Raw genomic sequence first — 17,672 nt, 5'->3', positions numbered from 1 at the left:
CATTTCAGATGGCTGATTATTTTATAAATATTTGTGTTTGTAAGTTTTAATGCTTTATTAATTTGGCACAGGACATTAATTTTAATAATGGGCTACATACATCACAATTTTCCTTAATAATTTAAGAAATATATATCATAGTAAAAATGTTGACATCAGTCTTTAAATATTTCGCTATCAATTCGCTATTAATTTTTATTGAAAATTCACTTTGAACGTTTTGTTTTTTAACTACAAAATGGTGGTTATCATTCAAGTCTCCAATAATCCATTTAAGTTACCATTAATAGTTTAAGCAACCTGGAAAGGCACTATTATCCGAAGAAGCTGGATTGTTAATTTTTTTTTTTTTTTTTTTTTTTTTTTTTTTTTGTCACAAGAGAACCGTTAAAATATACTTGCTGTATAATTAATTTTATTTTGTGATTTTTTCCGACTGATAATATAATTCTTTTGAATTCATATTTTGGGTATTAAAATCAATTCTCCTTGCGATTGTTAATAAACCGTTTGCAATATTTTTTTTATAGAATGTTCTTACTAAATGCAAATTATGAAGCTGTAATACAAATAACTATTTTACTCTTTCGCCGGTTTTCAAAATAAAACTCTTTTACTCAGCAATTTTTTTCAAACTATTCATAACATTTTCTTTAAAAATATTCACAATTTTGGAACCTTGTCAAATAAGTTTCAAATATACAGTAAGATTAGGGATTGCAATACCGGTATACCGGGATACCGAATACCGGTATTTTGAGCCATTTGTACAGTTTTGTAATACCGGTATTCACAAGTTTAAATACCGGCTTTTCGGTATTTACTAGAAATTTTTAAAATTATCTCCACTATATATTCAGGTATCGCGAACATAGCAATATAGTATACGTTTTTGTTTTTATGTTTCTCTAACGGGCGAAATTAATTAGCTAATTAATGGCTTAATGAATTGCTTAAATCTAAATGAGCGAAACATGGATTATCCCTGAAAGAAAATATTGTATCCATAAAGACTGATGGAGCAACAATTATGAAAAAAGTTGGAAAGTTGATTGGTGCAAATCAGCAGTTGTGCTATGCACATGGAATTCAATTAGGTGTAATAGATGTATTATACCAAAAAAAAATAAAGAATAGAAGAATCCAAATACTGTGGATATAGAAACTTCGGATTCTAACTTTGAAAACAGTAATAGTGAGAGTGATATTGACAATAAAGATAATGACAATGAAATTGCCATTATCTTATTATCTCATATATTATCTTATTATCTCATTAGCAATAGAAGATATTGCTAATGAGGATGAAATATTAACCTATCGAGAATTGCTTCCTATAATTTCTAAAATTCGAAAAATTGTTAAGATATTTAAACGTTCCCCTATAAAAAGGATATATTACTAAAATAGATACTAACTGAAAATAAAACAGAATATGTGTTAATATTAGATTCTAAAACACGTTGGAACAGTTTACTCCTAATGGTGGAACGATTTTTGAAACTGAGAAGTCCAATCCAAAAATCAATAATCGACTTAAACTTGTAAATGAATTTTTCAGATGGTGATTTAAATAAATAAGATGTTTCTTTACTTTTTTGTGATTATATACTGTTATAATTTATAAATTACAAATTATTTTTTGTGATATTTACTCTCTCTAACAAAACTGGCAAATAAAACAAAGAAACACCTGTGTTTTCTTTCTTTTTCTAAAATTTCTAATACCGGTATTAAAACCGGTATCCCGGTATTAAGATTCAAAAAAATACCGAATACCGGTATTGAAATTTTGGTCCGGTATTGCAATCCCTAAGTAAGATGTTCAATAATGATATTTTTTTCAATTAGCATTTCATTTTCATTTTACATAAGTCAAAATTAGATTTGGAAGAAAATCAACCTACTCTCTTTTTTATGAAATAAAATTCTAATAAAAATTCTTGCTTCGATGGTTTCCTGATTTTTAGAAAGGATATTTTCGAGTTTTATTCATTAAAATTACAAATAAGACATACATCACCAATATAGGATGACTCGCCATTTTCTGAGATTCCAAGATATTGCTTTTGTAAAATTCAATCCATATATGGCAATGAATTAACCCTTTCTAAGGCCGTGGGAAGTATGCTTCCCACCATATTTATCAATCTTTGTATGAAATTATGTAGGTTGGCATAAGTTCTGGCAAATTCTTTTAGAAAGGCAGACAGATGCTTCAGTTCGTTATATCACACAAAATGATGTGTCTTGGTTTGTCTCTTAATTATTAATTAACCAAATTAATTAATTAATCAAATTAAATTTATCTAATAAGCTAAATGAATCCCTTTTCTTATTCTAATTTCAAGCCTAAAAATATTTTAACATAATATGACTAGAAAAAAATGGCCCTTTAAAGGGTTAAAAAGAATTCGAGCTCTGTAGATGTCTAATTTATTTTCTACATTTCCCCCCCCTCCAAAAAAAACATGTAAATAAACATGAAAAGAAAATTTTCTTTTTCCTCTGGTATTCAGAACAATATTTCTTGTATAATTTTGCAGAGAGATTAATTAAACAAATTTTAGGATCTTTTAACTACTGTAAATGAGATGTTTTAAAATCAGTGAAGAAAAGGAAGAACTTGAATTTACTTATTTCTAAAGTCTTAAGTTTCACTGTTGCATTAAAATATATAAAACGTATTCCAAAAAAAGAATTATAAAAAAATTATTATTTAAAATAGTTAATAGTAATAATAAATATTACTGATATTTAAAATATAATTTTATTCGAAATATAATGATTATTTAAAAATTATTTGAGAAATAAATTTTAAAATCAGTGGAAAATCTAAAAAGAGACTAAGTTCCTTTTTCAAGTGGAAAATTACAATTATTTAGTATTTCAATAATCCAGATAATAACGATTTGGTACATAATTTTGCATGTCACAAATAATGAAATTTCATTATTAAAAAAATCTAGTTTAAGGAACTATTAGTTTCCTCTCGATGCTTTATTCACTGATTAAACTTTTAGTTATATGCCATTATAGAACAGAAAAAACGTTTTATAGTTTCGACCCTCTGAATTATAGCTTTTCTTTTCGTTAGGACACCACATAAGGCCATGACAATCTGTGATTTACGATTTCTGATTACCTTTACCATTTTCGGTAAAAAAAGTCATCATTCCCTCAGACCTCCAGATCGAGAGGAAAAAAGATTAGAAAAGCAATCAAATCACTTTATATTGGCATTGCGGATTTCTTGAGAAGAAATCGACTGATAGAAATTCAGAATATAGAAATTTCATTTCAGGAAGACTTATTGGTATTGTGGATTTCTTGAGAAAAAAAAATTCACCGATAGAAATTTAGAATAAGGAAAATTCATTGCAGAATGGCATTGTGAATTTCCTGAGAAAAAATTGACTGGCAGAAATTTCGAATATAGAAATTGCATTACACATAAAAATTACAGGTATTGTGGATTTTTCTTTGGGAAAAAAATTGACTGATAGAAATTTCGAATATAGACATTTCAGGTATAGAATGTTTCATCATTTTATAATTAAAAACAAGTACACATAATTAAGGTTTTATAGTAAAAGGAGAATATGAAAGAAATTTATTTTTAAAATGTACAAGTAGCAAATATAATTCAAAATTGTTGATATTATAATTATTGGAATTTCATGCTTATATGGCATATGTATAAATAGTGATGTAACTGAAATTTAATACAATAAATATTTCAGCGAAACAACTCGTGATCAAAAACAACTAGTGTTTTCAGAAATAAATGTAATGTAATAATAAGGGATTATAATGTTTGATACGTTACACATAAACAAATTTATTGACAAATTTAAGATACTCAGTAATTAAACGCATGACCGTTTTGTGTGATTAAAATTATTCGCACATGACAAATGTAACTGCAGATGCCATCTAATTTCTCTAATCCTTTTGTCCACCGCAAAGCTGCGAAATCATGTTTTGATTTTATATCGGACGAATTACTGTATAGGGTGATCATAATTAAAACATATGAATTTAAAGCTAAATTGCTAAGGAAGTTCTAGAATATGTACGGTAACATTTTGTATAGATTCTCTTAAGAACAAGAGAAATATTGTAGATTAATAAAGGAACAATAATATCTTACATTATTTCTGGCAGAGGCAAAAGTGCAACAACAAGTTGAATTTGCTTACTCAAAATAAAATTAAAACTAAAAAAAATGAAAAAAATAATTTCACATCATAGATTAACAACATTAACTTCAAAGTGTTTGAGTATGTTGGAGAATTGCATTTCATTTGAATTTAAGAAAGGTCCAGATTAGATGTTTCCTAGTCCCTTAGCTACTTTTCATCTTTTCTCTTCCTAATTTCCAAAACTATATATTCGTTTTATAGATTTTAATTTAATTTCATTAAAAAAGTTTGAGTAGAAAACGGCAGTTAACAAAAATATCAACATAATAATAAAAATAATTGTTTTCCAAGTAAGCTAGCTTCAGTAACTCGCATGTAAAACATATTCAAAATTTGTTAAATATAATTTGAATTTTGTATATCTAAAGTAAAAAAATTGAATTTTGTATATCTAAAGAATATCTAAAGTATGTATAAAATGTAATTTAAAAGTAATTAAACTCTTTAAAAATATCTATAATCTATTTATTATTCTTCCATTTTTTTAAAATAATGCAGCATCTTTTCTGATAAATATAAAGCAGCATTATATAAAACTTGCAAAAAAGTAATTAAATAGAAATGTCACTGTAATGTTCTCCTAAAGTTAGAAAAGATATTTGATCTTAATTTTTAATTTATTGAGTTCCAGCAAATGACCTTACTAAACTAAACGAAAAAAAAATATATATTATTCAGAAAATTCCTAAAATACCTCTAGGTCACAGGGCCCCCTAGAAACTTGCTTATTTTTCTTATTTGATAATATAGCCCTGTATTTAGGGTACGCTATTTTGAATTCTTCATTCGAATCCGAGCAATCCAGAGTTTATGAAGAGACCCCATGATTGCCAGACAATTAATGTATCATTATTAATTTATTCAATTAATTTAAGTAACTGAATTTACCAACAAAAGAATTGAATTTGCTAATGAACTGAATTGAAAAACCACCTGAGACAGTGCAATTTTCAAATCTTCATGAGAAAAGATAGGGGAAACCAAGGTCTAATTATGAAGCACGCAATCTGATGGTTTGAAAAGCCTTAATAGAAAGGTACTCACCAGCTGCTCTGGCGTCTCTGCACGCCTCGTACATGTCCACCTTGATTTCGGCATTGTCATCTGCCATAGCCTCCCCCAGAGTTACGAACCGTTCGATAGAGAGGTGGACCGCCTGTCCGCACCGAACAATAGCATTCAGTGTCTTGTCGCCTCTCAGCGGACGCTCCCTAGGGTTGTAGGACGACATCTGAAAGATGAGTTTCAATTAGGGAAACACCACCAAACATATTGATGATCGATGCAGAAAATGAGAATGACAAAATTTGTTTTGGTCTAAATTGGATGTACCAGAAAATTGGATAGAATATAACATTTTGCCTCTTGATAAATCCTTAAATACAAAGAGTTCATTAAATAATAAACCCAATCAATATTATCTTCTAAACTATTACAAGAATATATTTGAATCTTTAATGTCATGTTTTTTGAAGACGACAGATATAGAAAATGTTATTAAATCAATTAACTGCATAGAAATGAGGAAAAAAGATCTGCATTGTTTCCACCAGTGATGATTACATGTTGTTTTTGTTTAGTTTATGCGATTGAGAATACCATATTTATTTTTAATATTTTATAATAAAGTTTCTACTTGAAATGTAAAGTATTTAAGTATAATTAATTATTTGACTAAAACCTAGTGTTGACTGTTGACAACAAGTTTTTTGTTAGTCATAAATCATACTTAAAACTAAATATGAATTTTAATGCATTTTTCCCGTGATTGATTTAGGAATTGGAAATAAAATATTTTAGAATATTTTTAATTATGCTTGTACTATCAATTGATTTAAAAATATTTCATAATCATTTCTACGATGAATAAAATATCATTTGTATTAACGCATATGCAACGTCAGATATTTCCTTTCCCTTCCTTTGTCGTGTTTTTAAGCGTTTTTTTTTCAACTTAAATTCATATACACATTCATTAGTATCATCGAATAATTTTCTAATCAAAATTTCTTTCTCTCTCCACTTTTCTAAAATTCTGAACATTTATGTGTTCAGGATGACAAAACATGCACTTTAGTATTACAGATAAAATCATTTAATATAATAAAGTAAATTAGATACAGTATTTTAATATTTGAGTAATTCAGTTTTTAATTAAAAAATTGATTTTAATAAAATTTTCATTAAATTTGAAAAGATTTATGTTGTGGAGAATTTCAGAAAAATGGCATACTAAATTAGATAATGATAATATTTTTTTTTTTAAATATGTTACCAACTACAAATTTAAAAAAATGATTTGTTTACGTATTAAACACGGAAAATATTTTTCTCTATCCGTATAGAATAGAACAAAACTCTGAAGTCTAAATCAAAAGTAGAAAAGGCTGAGATACCAAAACTGTATAGTAATGAAATAAATGCAAACTACCTAAATATTCCTTAAAATTTGAATATATTGTTAAAATGATTAACATTTATTTCATTAGATCAAACATCTATTAACAACTTCTTTTTTAAACTTTTGTTTTTAAAACTTCAAAATGTATTGCTTTTCTACTTATTACTACCAGAATAAAAGTCCTCATTATTTATTTTATCAATAACTATTTATGAATATTTATAGCAATTTTTTGCATAAAGCAAATTACCAAAAAATGAATTTGTTTGTAAAAATATTGCTAAGCGCATTTTACTATATATATATTTCAATTTTTTAAAAAAATAATGAAAAAGATCTATAAAAGTCTAACAACAATATTAGTCCTCGCCACTTCCATGAAAAGTGATATTAGAAGGAAAAATAAAACTGCATTTGTACTGAAATGAAAATTAAGGGAATGTAACTTGAAGCATCTGTCACAGTTTCAGAACTGCAGATGATTTTGGCTCAATTATGTCACTTATTAAAAGAATATTATTATCCTTATTGTTTTTAGTAGCTTAAAAAGTATCGCAGGCTTTATAAATCGAACTTATGTTTTATTTTACAAGTATCAAAATGCATTTAAAATGTTCAACAAAAGGTTCGTCGTGAAGCTCGCCTTCTGTCGTTTTAGTTAACATCTTGAGCCTCTATTGAGCCTTATTTTTTTAAAAAATTGTTAATAATAAATTAATTAATGAAACATTTAAGTGTTTTTCATATTGTTAAAAACACTATTATTTTTTGAAAAAATAAATAATTCATGTGATGAACATATCCTTAATTTATAAAGAAATAACAGGAAAAATTATTATATATTCATTAAAGAACAATTTTGGAGCCCAGAATAGTATAAGAATTAGGTAATATATATTATATATGAAAATTAGGTAATATATATATATCATAATTATGAATGGGTATACTTAATTTTCATTCATGAAATGATTTTCTCCCATTGCTCATTTCCATGATACTCTCACACTTTTTCATAAAAAGTAAAAATGAAAAAAATATTCTGTTAAATGTGTTTATAGAAATAGATGTTTTATAGAAAAGGAAAAAAAAATTCAAATATTGTTCGAGAAAAATAAATATTATTCAAAAAATTAGAGATTATAATCAGCAGAAACAATTTTATTAGAAGATTAACACAAAAAAAGAATTAATATTTTTTATCACTTTTTAGCTCTCGAACGCATTTTCAAAACAAAAATGAAAGTTCGGGCTCATTTCTTAGATACACTATAGTAGAACATAAATTTTTAAGATTTTAATTATTAAAATTAGGTTATAACTGGAAAAAGGTTAATATTTACAACTATTTTAAGCAAATTTTATTTCAAAAAGAATGGAAAAAATATTATCATAAATTACAAATTAATAAGGTAATTTTCATCATCCTCAATTCGAGTCAAAATGAAAGTGATTTCTAAACATTAAGTACATTTTTAATCATTCACTAATTCTGAAAATTTCTCGTTCAATTTATAATCTATTTTTAAAAATTTATTTCGCAATGTATGATACGCTTTGATTATCTAAAAATAGTAAACAAATTGATACGATTATAAACTTACTTTTCTATTTTTTATCTACTCCCAGAATAAGTTATTTTTCCATTTGTTTTAAATCCAAGCAGAGTTTATTTTGCTTTTATTGCAAAATTATATAAGATGTTAAAGATAAAATAAATAAAATGCCAAGCACATTCAGGAAAAGATAATCAAATCCAAGCATGCATAACTTCAAAAAAAAATTGCATCATCCTAACTGAATACGTTTCTCATTAACTTCATAAGCATTATTGCTCAAGGATAAATATTTTATGCCGGATTATCATAAATTCAATTTCGAAGGTTGTCGAAAGAGCGAGTAAAGAATATCAAAAACAAGCAAAAAAAAAAAAAAAAAAAACATAATTAAAAAACGCTGAGATGAAAAATTAATTCAATGAAAAACTGCCTAACTGCTCTTTCACCCAATTCCTTTCTCAGCCAATTTAAAGTTTTCGGAAACTCCATTTAGAAATATAGCATAAAAGATTATCTGACCCCGTTTACATTGTATATATCGAAAGTGCATTACCAGCATTTAATGCCCTGAAAATGACCCTAAATGAATTTCTGTTCCCAGAAGCTTTGTAGTTCGAGAGGAGAAAATCCAATAAAAATGGGCTCTCACGGCTCCAAATAAAAAGCGTGGAGCTTTTCTTTTAGTTGTACTTGACGTCATGGCCTGCAAAATAATCATTTCTAACCTTGTGGAGTTCGCGTGCCTAATCTCTCTTATCTAGGGCTAGCAATTTGGATCCAATTTTGTTGAAGTAAACTGCTGAAAAATGCTTGGGTTAAGGAGGGCTACTTGTGGTATTTTCTGTGCTTATTAGAATTGCTTTTAAAATAAAGTATGCTTTTTATTATCTACGAATAAAAAAATATAAGCGATTTAGTATTATTAGAACTCAGAAATGAAAGAGAAATAAAAAAATGCTGTTTTATATTTCGGAATTAATTTCGTGTAATTGATTTAGAGATCTTATCACTAGATTTAAATTATTCTTTATTGTTGTCAAGCTGCCAATGGCGACTAGTTGCTCCGCTGGTATTAACCTCTTGAGCTATAATGACATGTCTGACATGTGCATCGAATAATTGAATTTTATGTATTTAAACTCGGAGTTAAATTAAAGTATTATGCCATTTAAAATCTGAAGATCGATAAAGCCACGGTAGCTCAAATGTCTTTTACGTTATCATAGGGATTGGAAGAAAGTGAAATATTCCAAATGCCATCTAATTAGGAGGTTAAATAAAGTGGTAGGTTAGATGGTTAATGATTGATAAAATTATCAATTGAGTATTGTGTGCAAATTGTTGTCAATAGCTTCTTAAGAAAATCGTTAAATTTCTTTGCACATTAACTAATACTATTTTAAAAGTTTTATACAATTCTCTTTATTGTGCTATGTATTTTCTAATTATTTTCCTCACATCGTTATATCTTAACATCAATTATATAGCGGAAAAGAGGACTAGGGCTTTAAAAGATGCTCACTTTAAATACTTCTTACCATTGCTTGGTTATTTTCAAACTATAATTGCAAATACATTATTTTTTTTTAAAGTTTGTAGAAATTTCTTTTACTTAAATGTACTAAACATGTGAAAATAAGATGAATTTTTATATTTTGATCATCAAAAAGGATAAAATCCTTGGTGAAATATTAGAATCACAATATCAAAAATGAAATGTATTATTATATAAGATGATGATTATATAATGATTCATTATATAATGATATATAATGATTAATCATGATTATATAATGATTCATGAACAAATTTAAATTTCATAAATAAATTAAAGCAGATAAAACTTATATGCTAAAAAAGATACCATTTAAAAGTTTTTTATTCTGCAATACTTTTAGAAGTTATGGTGAAGAAAATGTCAAAATTTTACCTGATAATTAATTAACTAAAACTATCGAACAAATTTTAAAAGAACTCTCATAGTGATACATTCCCAAACTCCAGCGTATATATGAGCCTAGTGTGGGATCACTAGATCAAATGCTCTGGCTTGCCGAACTTACATTCATCTTTATTAGTAGTAAAGATGTAACAAAAATACATGTAAAACTATTTGAATAATATAACATGAATAATTATTTAAGTTTCTTCGGAATTCATTTATTATAAATGAATTAATAATTTATGAGTAATTTCCATTTTAGTTATTTATATTATCTAAATTTATTTATATTATATATATATTTATAGTTATTTATTTATATTATATATATATATATATATATATATATATATATATATATATATATATATATATATATATATATATATATATATATATATATATATATATATATATATATATTTGTGTGTGTGTGTGTGTGTGCGTGCGCGCGTATGTGTGTGCGCGTGAGGGGTCTGTAAGTGTGTGTGTGTGTATATATATATAGTTTTGGAGAATAAAATAAAACATCATTAATTTAGAAGATGAAATACACCGAATAAGCAAAGGTTGCTTATCACGGACCCGGCCCGTTTTTTGCATAATATCAGTAAAAGATTGGATTAAAAGGAAATGATTGACTCATTTCATTCTATCTTTTGCATTTCCAACACACTGATTCGTTTAGATTTGACATCATTTACGAATGCTCGATTTTAGAACTTTAACATTTTTCTGACTTTCAAAATTTTTTTCTATTATTTCAGTCCCAGGTGACTTACAAGTCTGACAACTTCTTAATTATTCAGGCTGACTTCGCTTAAAATATAATATTTTTCTTCCATAATGACAAAGAAAGACTAGAGCGCTAAGTACATCGTAAAAGGGGAATAAAAGAAGGGAATTTAAGATTATGAATAAAAGATTTTCAAAGTAATATTATCATTCTGGAAAAAAAAATATTAAGCTACTGGTTTGTAGAGTAACTTATTATTATTCGAAATCTGCTGTTAATTCCAAAGTTTATAAACAGAAACAAAAACAAAAATCAAAAACCCCGAATTACTTCTGCAATAATCTTTAAAAGAAAAGACCTTTTTAATGAATGAAAAGCAAAATTTTTATAATTCCCGCCTTCTTTGTTACTTCTAACATCTGTTGCAAGTCCTAATCTCATTTTAATTGAACCATTTCAAAACACTGTTAATAATCGAAACTGCGGCTCTAGAGTACAATAACAAGTTTTGAAAAAAAGAGTATTTGAAAATGAAAGAGCTCCGCTGGAACTTTAATAAGATTTAGCGAAAGTAGTTGTTAATGTTTTATTCATCTTATTAAAATTAACGCAGTAATTATTCTCTCAAGCGACATCTCATTTGTGTCCAGTCTTCCGTCTTATTCATTAATGAAAGAGTTTTGCCATTTTTGTATTTTTTCATGCCCCTGGTTGTGCAACGGAAATTTTTCGAAGTTACATAATTCTTTATGATTTGATACCTTCTAAGACTTTGTATTTAAGGATGACCACTTCATTTGCATTTTTTAAAATGACTTAAAGGGCTTTATTTAAAGAAGTTGCGAGCTGTATTGCTAATCAAAAGATAATTTTTAAACACACTTTAAGTTTATAATAATTTTTGTAATTGACTGTCCTGTATTCCTAGCTATTCGAATTTAAACTTTGAATTACAATTTTCTTTAAACTGAAATTTGAATGATTAAAAAAGCATTAAAAATATTTAAAAAAAAGCATTGTATTTTTTTAATTCTACTTCAAAGGCTTTGTTTAAAGAATTCGCAAACTATATAGTTAATCAAAAAATAATTTTTAAACCCTCATTAAGTTGATGTTTTTTTTTTTTTTTTTTTTTTGTAATTGCTTGTCCTGTAGTTCTTTCTGATCAAATTTAACATTTTGAATTACAGTTTCTTTTAAACTGAAATTTGATTTATTAAAAACGCATTAACAAAATAAAAAAAAATAATAACAATGCCAAAATTTAATTTGCTTTTACGTTTTGGCGCTGAAATGTTTAACGTCTAGCTTCTTTTATAAACTTGAATTAAAACGTACTTCACTTCTATTTATTACTTTCAATTTATGATGGTCAGGCCATTCGCCCGAAATATTAATTGAACTATTCTTAGAAAATGAATTTATTTTTAATTTCACATTGATTTTTGACAAAAAAGCTGTGAATTTTATGGAATTTGTTACAAATTATTGCACTTGCATATTAAAACGTATACTTTTCGTTTCAAGATCCTAAGATTACACTTTTCGACATTTGTACTCCAATAAAATTTAGTACGCAGACGAATAGTTGTTATGCCCTCTAAATTCACGAATAATATCAGTTCACCTATCGTTAAATGTAGACATCTCCTCCTTTCATATCTACTCTCATACTTTTTTGGACGAAATAAACGTCTACTGACGCATGTGCAAACGAAGAGATGGTTTTGGTATTCTAGTGTGAACAGTATATGCTACTAAATAAAAGTGGAAGAAAAAATTCGATTTTAGAATTAATGTTCAAAGAAAGCATTTTTTTTTATCTTAGTCAATAACTTTCGCAAAAAATAGCAATTAAATAACTTGATAGAAAAAAAAGAAAAGAAAAGAAAATAATGTGCATTTCATTATAAAAATAATAACATTGTTAGAGATTTTGTATCAAATTAAATGCTGAAGAATTAATTAAATTAAAAAAGAAGGAACACCAAGACTTAACAAAGAACTACAGTAACTTTTTCACCTTATTCATTTTGTATTACCCCTTCATAAAATCGCCTAAAAGTTATTGTAAAGTGTTTCTTAAACCAAAAGTATATTAAATTCTTTCATACATCTGGTACGCATTTAATTCCTTGGTTTTCCACACTTGCATGACACGTAAATTCAAGGAATAGGTTGCTTCCAGGAAATAATTAGACTTAGTCCTCTTTATCTCAAAATGACTCATAGATCTCATGTTCCTTCAAAACAACATCTCGAATGGCCAGCTCTACATTTACAGAACAGAACGCTGTCTCATACCCCCGTATCCGTGACCATTCTGGTCACTGAACGGTTTGGTGGGCATGTTACGGGAATTTTATTTAATTAACAGAATATTTACAGTAGGAAAGCGAAACAAAAATAACTATTTACAGAATTTACAATTATATTAGAAATTACATTGAGATGAGACCGTTTACAAAATTTTTCAACTTAGAAATATAATTTGTAGTAATAAACTTAGAAATATAATGCTGAGAGATAAAATGTGTAAAAATATACATATAATCTGTGTTCACTTATTTTTTATGATATAGTAGATCATAATGCAGTTAAAAAAATCAGATGGAAAATAATTTGAGAAATGGGAATGAAGAGAATCTCGGATTGAAATGTGTGACAGAAGACTGTGGTGCTTGTTTTTTCCCTTAGTCTTTTTTGGTGAGAGTACAAGCGCGTTTATGCAGGTATGGAAATACAAGAATATTCCATATTTTAATCTCTATTCATATTTTTTTACATTACTAATAGCAAAAGATTTCTCATAAACGCTTTCTAAAATTGGCGATATATATTTTTTATGATTATATTTTATTATTAATTATGATGTAAGAAAATATTTCCCATGCATATAACAATATGAGTTTTTTTATATATCTTAAAGGTTGTAAAGTGAAACAAAATTAAAACAGGGTTCTTTTTTATTTAAAATAAAAGCATAATTAGTATTCTATAAGAAATTATCGATATTGATGCTAGTAATGAATACGGTTATAAAAATTAAAAGGGCTTATTAAAGAACGGACTTAAAGGAATGTATACAGAATGCAGTATAAACTTCTCATTACAAAGAACTCAGTAGTTCAATAAAAATTCTATATAAAATTTGTAAAGCATTCCGCATTTCAGATTTGACATATAAAAATGATTTTCTTTTTACCTTTGTTTTTGTTGTAAATCTTATCTAAAATCTCTTACTTTGATCTGAAACTTTTTTTAAGTTCTAGGCCTAAAATGTTTTGAATTTAATGCTTTGAATTTTAACTAAAGGCTAGGCCTAGAATGCTTCTAATTTAATTACTTTTTAAGACGCGAAGTGTCAACGTTTGCACTAGTGCGACTACTTTATTTTGTTAATTATCGAGGGATCTAATTTAATTTTTAATGATTACATATATTTTTATTCACATTATTCATAATTTTTTCTTTATAATTTATATTGTACACTATATAATAAATTAGTTCAGTCTTAGTAAAAGAATTTTATATTATTATAGAATTGCGTATGAATATTCCAATAAATGATTTAAGTACTATATTTCTGTACGGAATAGCGAGGCATTTAAACAAATATTCTTACTTTTGTGAATTTGAAATTCAAAGTTTATTTTATTTGAAGAAATTTTTTTAACTAATTTTTATTTAATTTAAAATTCAAATTTTATTCAATTTGAAAAAAATATCTTTTATTCAATTTTTATTTCATTTGAAATTGAAATTTTTCAAATATATATAATATTCCATAAAAATTCTAATGTTCTTCTGCTGTTGCATGGATTATAATTAATAAATAATGTGTTTTAATTAATAAATAAATAGAAAGCATTCTTTAAAATCATTAAGATGTAAATTCTATTAATTGAAAAATTTAGTTGTTATCTGTCATTAGATTAATAAAAGTGTAGTTTACAATTTAATAAGTTGCTAATTTATGTAAAGGAGAAAATATTCAAAATTATCGGAAAAAGGAATTTAATATTCTTTGTAAAGATCAAAAGAAGAATCTTGACGCAAGTTATCTATGACAGGATTCTTTATTATTCAAAAATTGTTGAAACATGACACAAATGAATATGAAATAGAAGAATTGAAATAATATTTTTGAGACTAAAATTATAACTATATTTAATTAAAAAAATCCCCACTGTAAAATCAAGAACATTTTATTAGTTCTCTTCATTATTCAAGTCTAAAATTTAAAAAATATAATTATAATTTATTAAATTGTTAACTATTTTTAACAATTCACAACGGATGCTAAAATGCAAAAATGCACATCGGAAATAAAGAATCATTGCTGAGAAATCATTTCTAATTTGAAATATTCTAGATAATCGTCTAAAAAGTGTTCTAGAAGATGTTACTTATCTTTAAAAAAATCATCATATATTGTTTTCTTTCGCTAAAATTAATCAAGAAATAAATACTAAACAATTTTAATATATCTGATACTGATGTTTGACATATTCTTCGAATATCGATTTTTGGTACGATAATATAAAAATTATCGATTCGAATGCTTCTAATATGTAAAATAGTTGATTTCTTAAATGTAAGCTAAATCTTTTCTTTCATGCAACCGTAAATTTAAGTATTTTAGAATTTAATATTATATGAAAGAAGTATAATGAAATTGATATCAATTTTAATAAAACTAATTTGTATTTCATTGAAGATAATAAAAATTATTTATAAAAATAATAATTACATATAAATGTCCCTATTCACAACTAAAAGGCTTTCTTGGAATATTGGTTTGTATAATTTTAATTGAATATCTAATGCAAAAGATTTCCAGCAATAAATATGTTTAAACATCATAATATTTTTGAAAATATTAAAGCTCTGTTATTTTAATAGCTTTAACATTGATTCCTATATTGTAAAAATGAAAATCTCTTATAGATTCGAGTCACATCATAGAATCATCTAAAATACAAATGCCTGATTTTTCATTTTCGAATTCCACATTATCTTTAATGCAATTGCAGTATGATTTTTGATACCTCAATAAAAATGTTTTCCTTACTTTTCAACAATAAAACAAAATCATGCTGTTAAATATTTGATGAAACAAACAATATTTGATGGAACAATACAATTCAGAGCAGATGGATTTCCATTTCAGCCATGAGGTGTGCTGCAGGAAATTATTCACATTTTTTTTAAGAATTTTAAAATTCAGAAATAAATTTGCAATTGATAAATTGCTATAATTATAAAGATAACTCTTGAATTTTAAGATATGCAAAAATTACTTATATATAGTAATATTTTACTTTAATTTTTTTAAAACGTATGAACTCTCACTTTAATTTTAATTAATTACAATACTAATTTTAAAAATATCACTCCAAGCTCTCTACCACCAGATTATATTTGAGGTACATTTGAAGCTCTAAATCAAATGGTATGGCTTGTAGAACACCTATATTTACCTTAACACATCTTCCTTATATTATTTTCAGAAGTAAAGATTTTCATACTTTCTAACAGCAATAATAAATTAAATTCGAATCTAAACAGAAAATATTAAGAATCATGGAACTTATAATATTTTACCATCTCAATGTGGATGCATATTATTATCCTACATAGAGCATGTAATTCTTTATACTTTTGCTGTAATAGATATAATAATGTCTTGCTGTCAATGATATTTTTACAGTTTCGTAAATATTCTGAAGTATGAAAATATAATAATATATCATTTCTTTATTTTTATATTTTTAAAAGACATCCAAATATTCCTTCACACTCCAATAAAACGCTGTAGTATCAATTCTCAGCTAAATATGCTAAAATACAGAAATAAATACTTGTTGGGTTTCTTGTTTTTAAATATAAGTTATCATTCTTTAAACATTTTTAAAATTTGAAATTAAACTATTTCATTTCATTTTTTTTCTTAATAAAAAATGTCAGTTGTAATTAATTGTATGTCGAAAGAAATGGATATTACGAACTTGAAGTTACATGATTGAAATACAGATTGCTTCTGTCAGTAAATGAAAAAATTACTTTCGTCAATCCATTTGTCCAATTTCTTCGTGCACTATTCCATAGTTTTCAAAAACAAAATTAAAGTGGTCCAGATATAAGGAAATGAAGGACACAAAATAAAATTTATTGTGGATTTATAATTTTTTTTTTGAACATTTTATCATAAACGCGAAATATATCAAAGTTATTGTACTTTATTCCACAAAATTCTTATAGAACACAGAAACTAATACATATACTTCCATGGAGTATCTTTTCCAACTTCTTTCGAGTTTCTGAAAAAGATAGCAATTCAAAAAAAAAATAGTATGTCCATATAAATTCCTCGAGCCATATATGCCACCACACAAGTCTCTAGTGAAAAAAAAATCATGTTGATTTATTCTTTTTTTTTTTTTTTTCTTCTTCTTCTTTTGCTTAATCCTCCAACGCCAGAAGAAAAAAATCAGGCTTACATCACAACTGCTGTGTCTGTCCAACCAATTTGGGGAACTGAAACATAGGCTGAAGTCGTCTGTAAAAAAAGGGGGCACATTCTACCCACTCCCTCCCACTGCCTGTAACTTTGACCGAACATTTCGGAAAGGAGAGTCTAAAGAATTTCCTCGACTTTTGTTGCCCAACTGTCGAGCACTGTCGAAAAATGTGAAATGTCTTTACCCTTAAGGATTCTGTTTCGGTTTATTTAGTTCGGGATTGGGTGTGAGTTTCTCCATGGATGATTTCAAAGAACTTTTTGATTCTCTTTTTATCAAGAATTTAATATCGAGAAATAGTTTTA

At 26.2% G+C, this 17,672-nt stretch overlaps 1 protein-coding gene across 2 annotated transcripts in view; it reads right to left on the bottom strand.

Annotated features, from left to right (window-relative positions):
- The window catches only part of LOC129969129 (alpha-catulin-like), a 315,460-nt gene that overhangs the window by 94,763 nt on the left and 203,025 nt on the right, over window positions 1–17,672 (bottom strand). For both annotated transcript variants that reach the window (XM_056083550.1, XM_056083551.1), the window contains one exon: window positions 5,250–5,436. In XM_056083550.1, coding sequence (XP_055939525.1) covers window positions 5,250–5,436 — 187 coding nt within the window. The remainder of the gene's footprint in view (window positions 1–5,249; window positions 5,437–17,672) is intronic.

The sequence above is a fragment of the Argiope bruennichi genome, chromosome 5 (genome assembly GCF_947563725.1).
Source record: "Argiope bruennichi chromosome 5, qqArgBrue1.1, whole genome shotgun sequence".
In the NCBI taxonomy this organism is placed as follows: Eukaryota; Metazoa; Arthropoda; class Arachnida; order Araneae; family Araneidae; genus Argiope; species Argiope bruennichi.
Note: the sequence above shows the minus strand (reverse complement) of the source record. Positions and strands in the feature narration are given on the sequence as shown.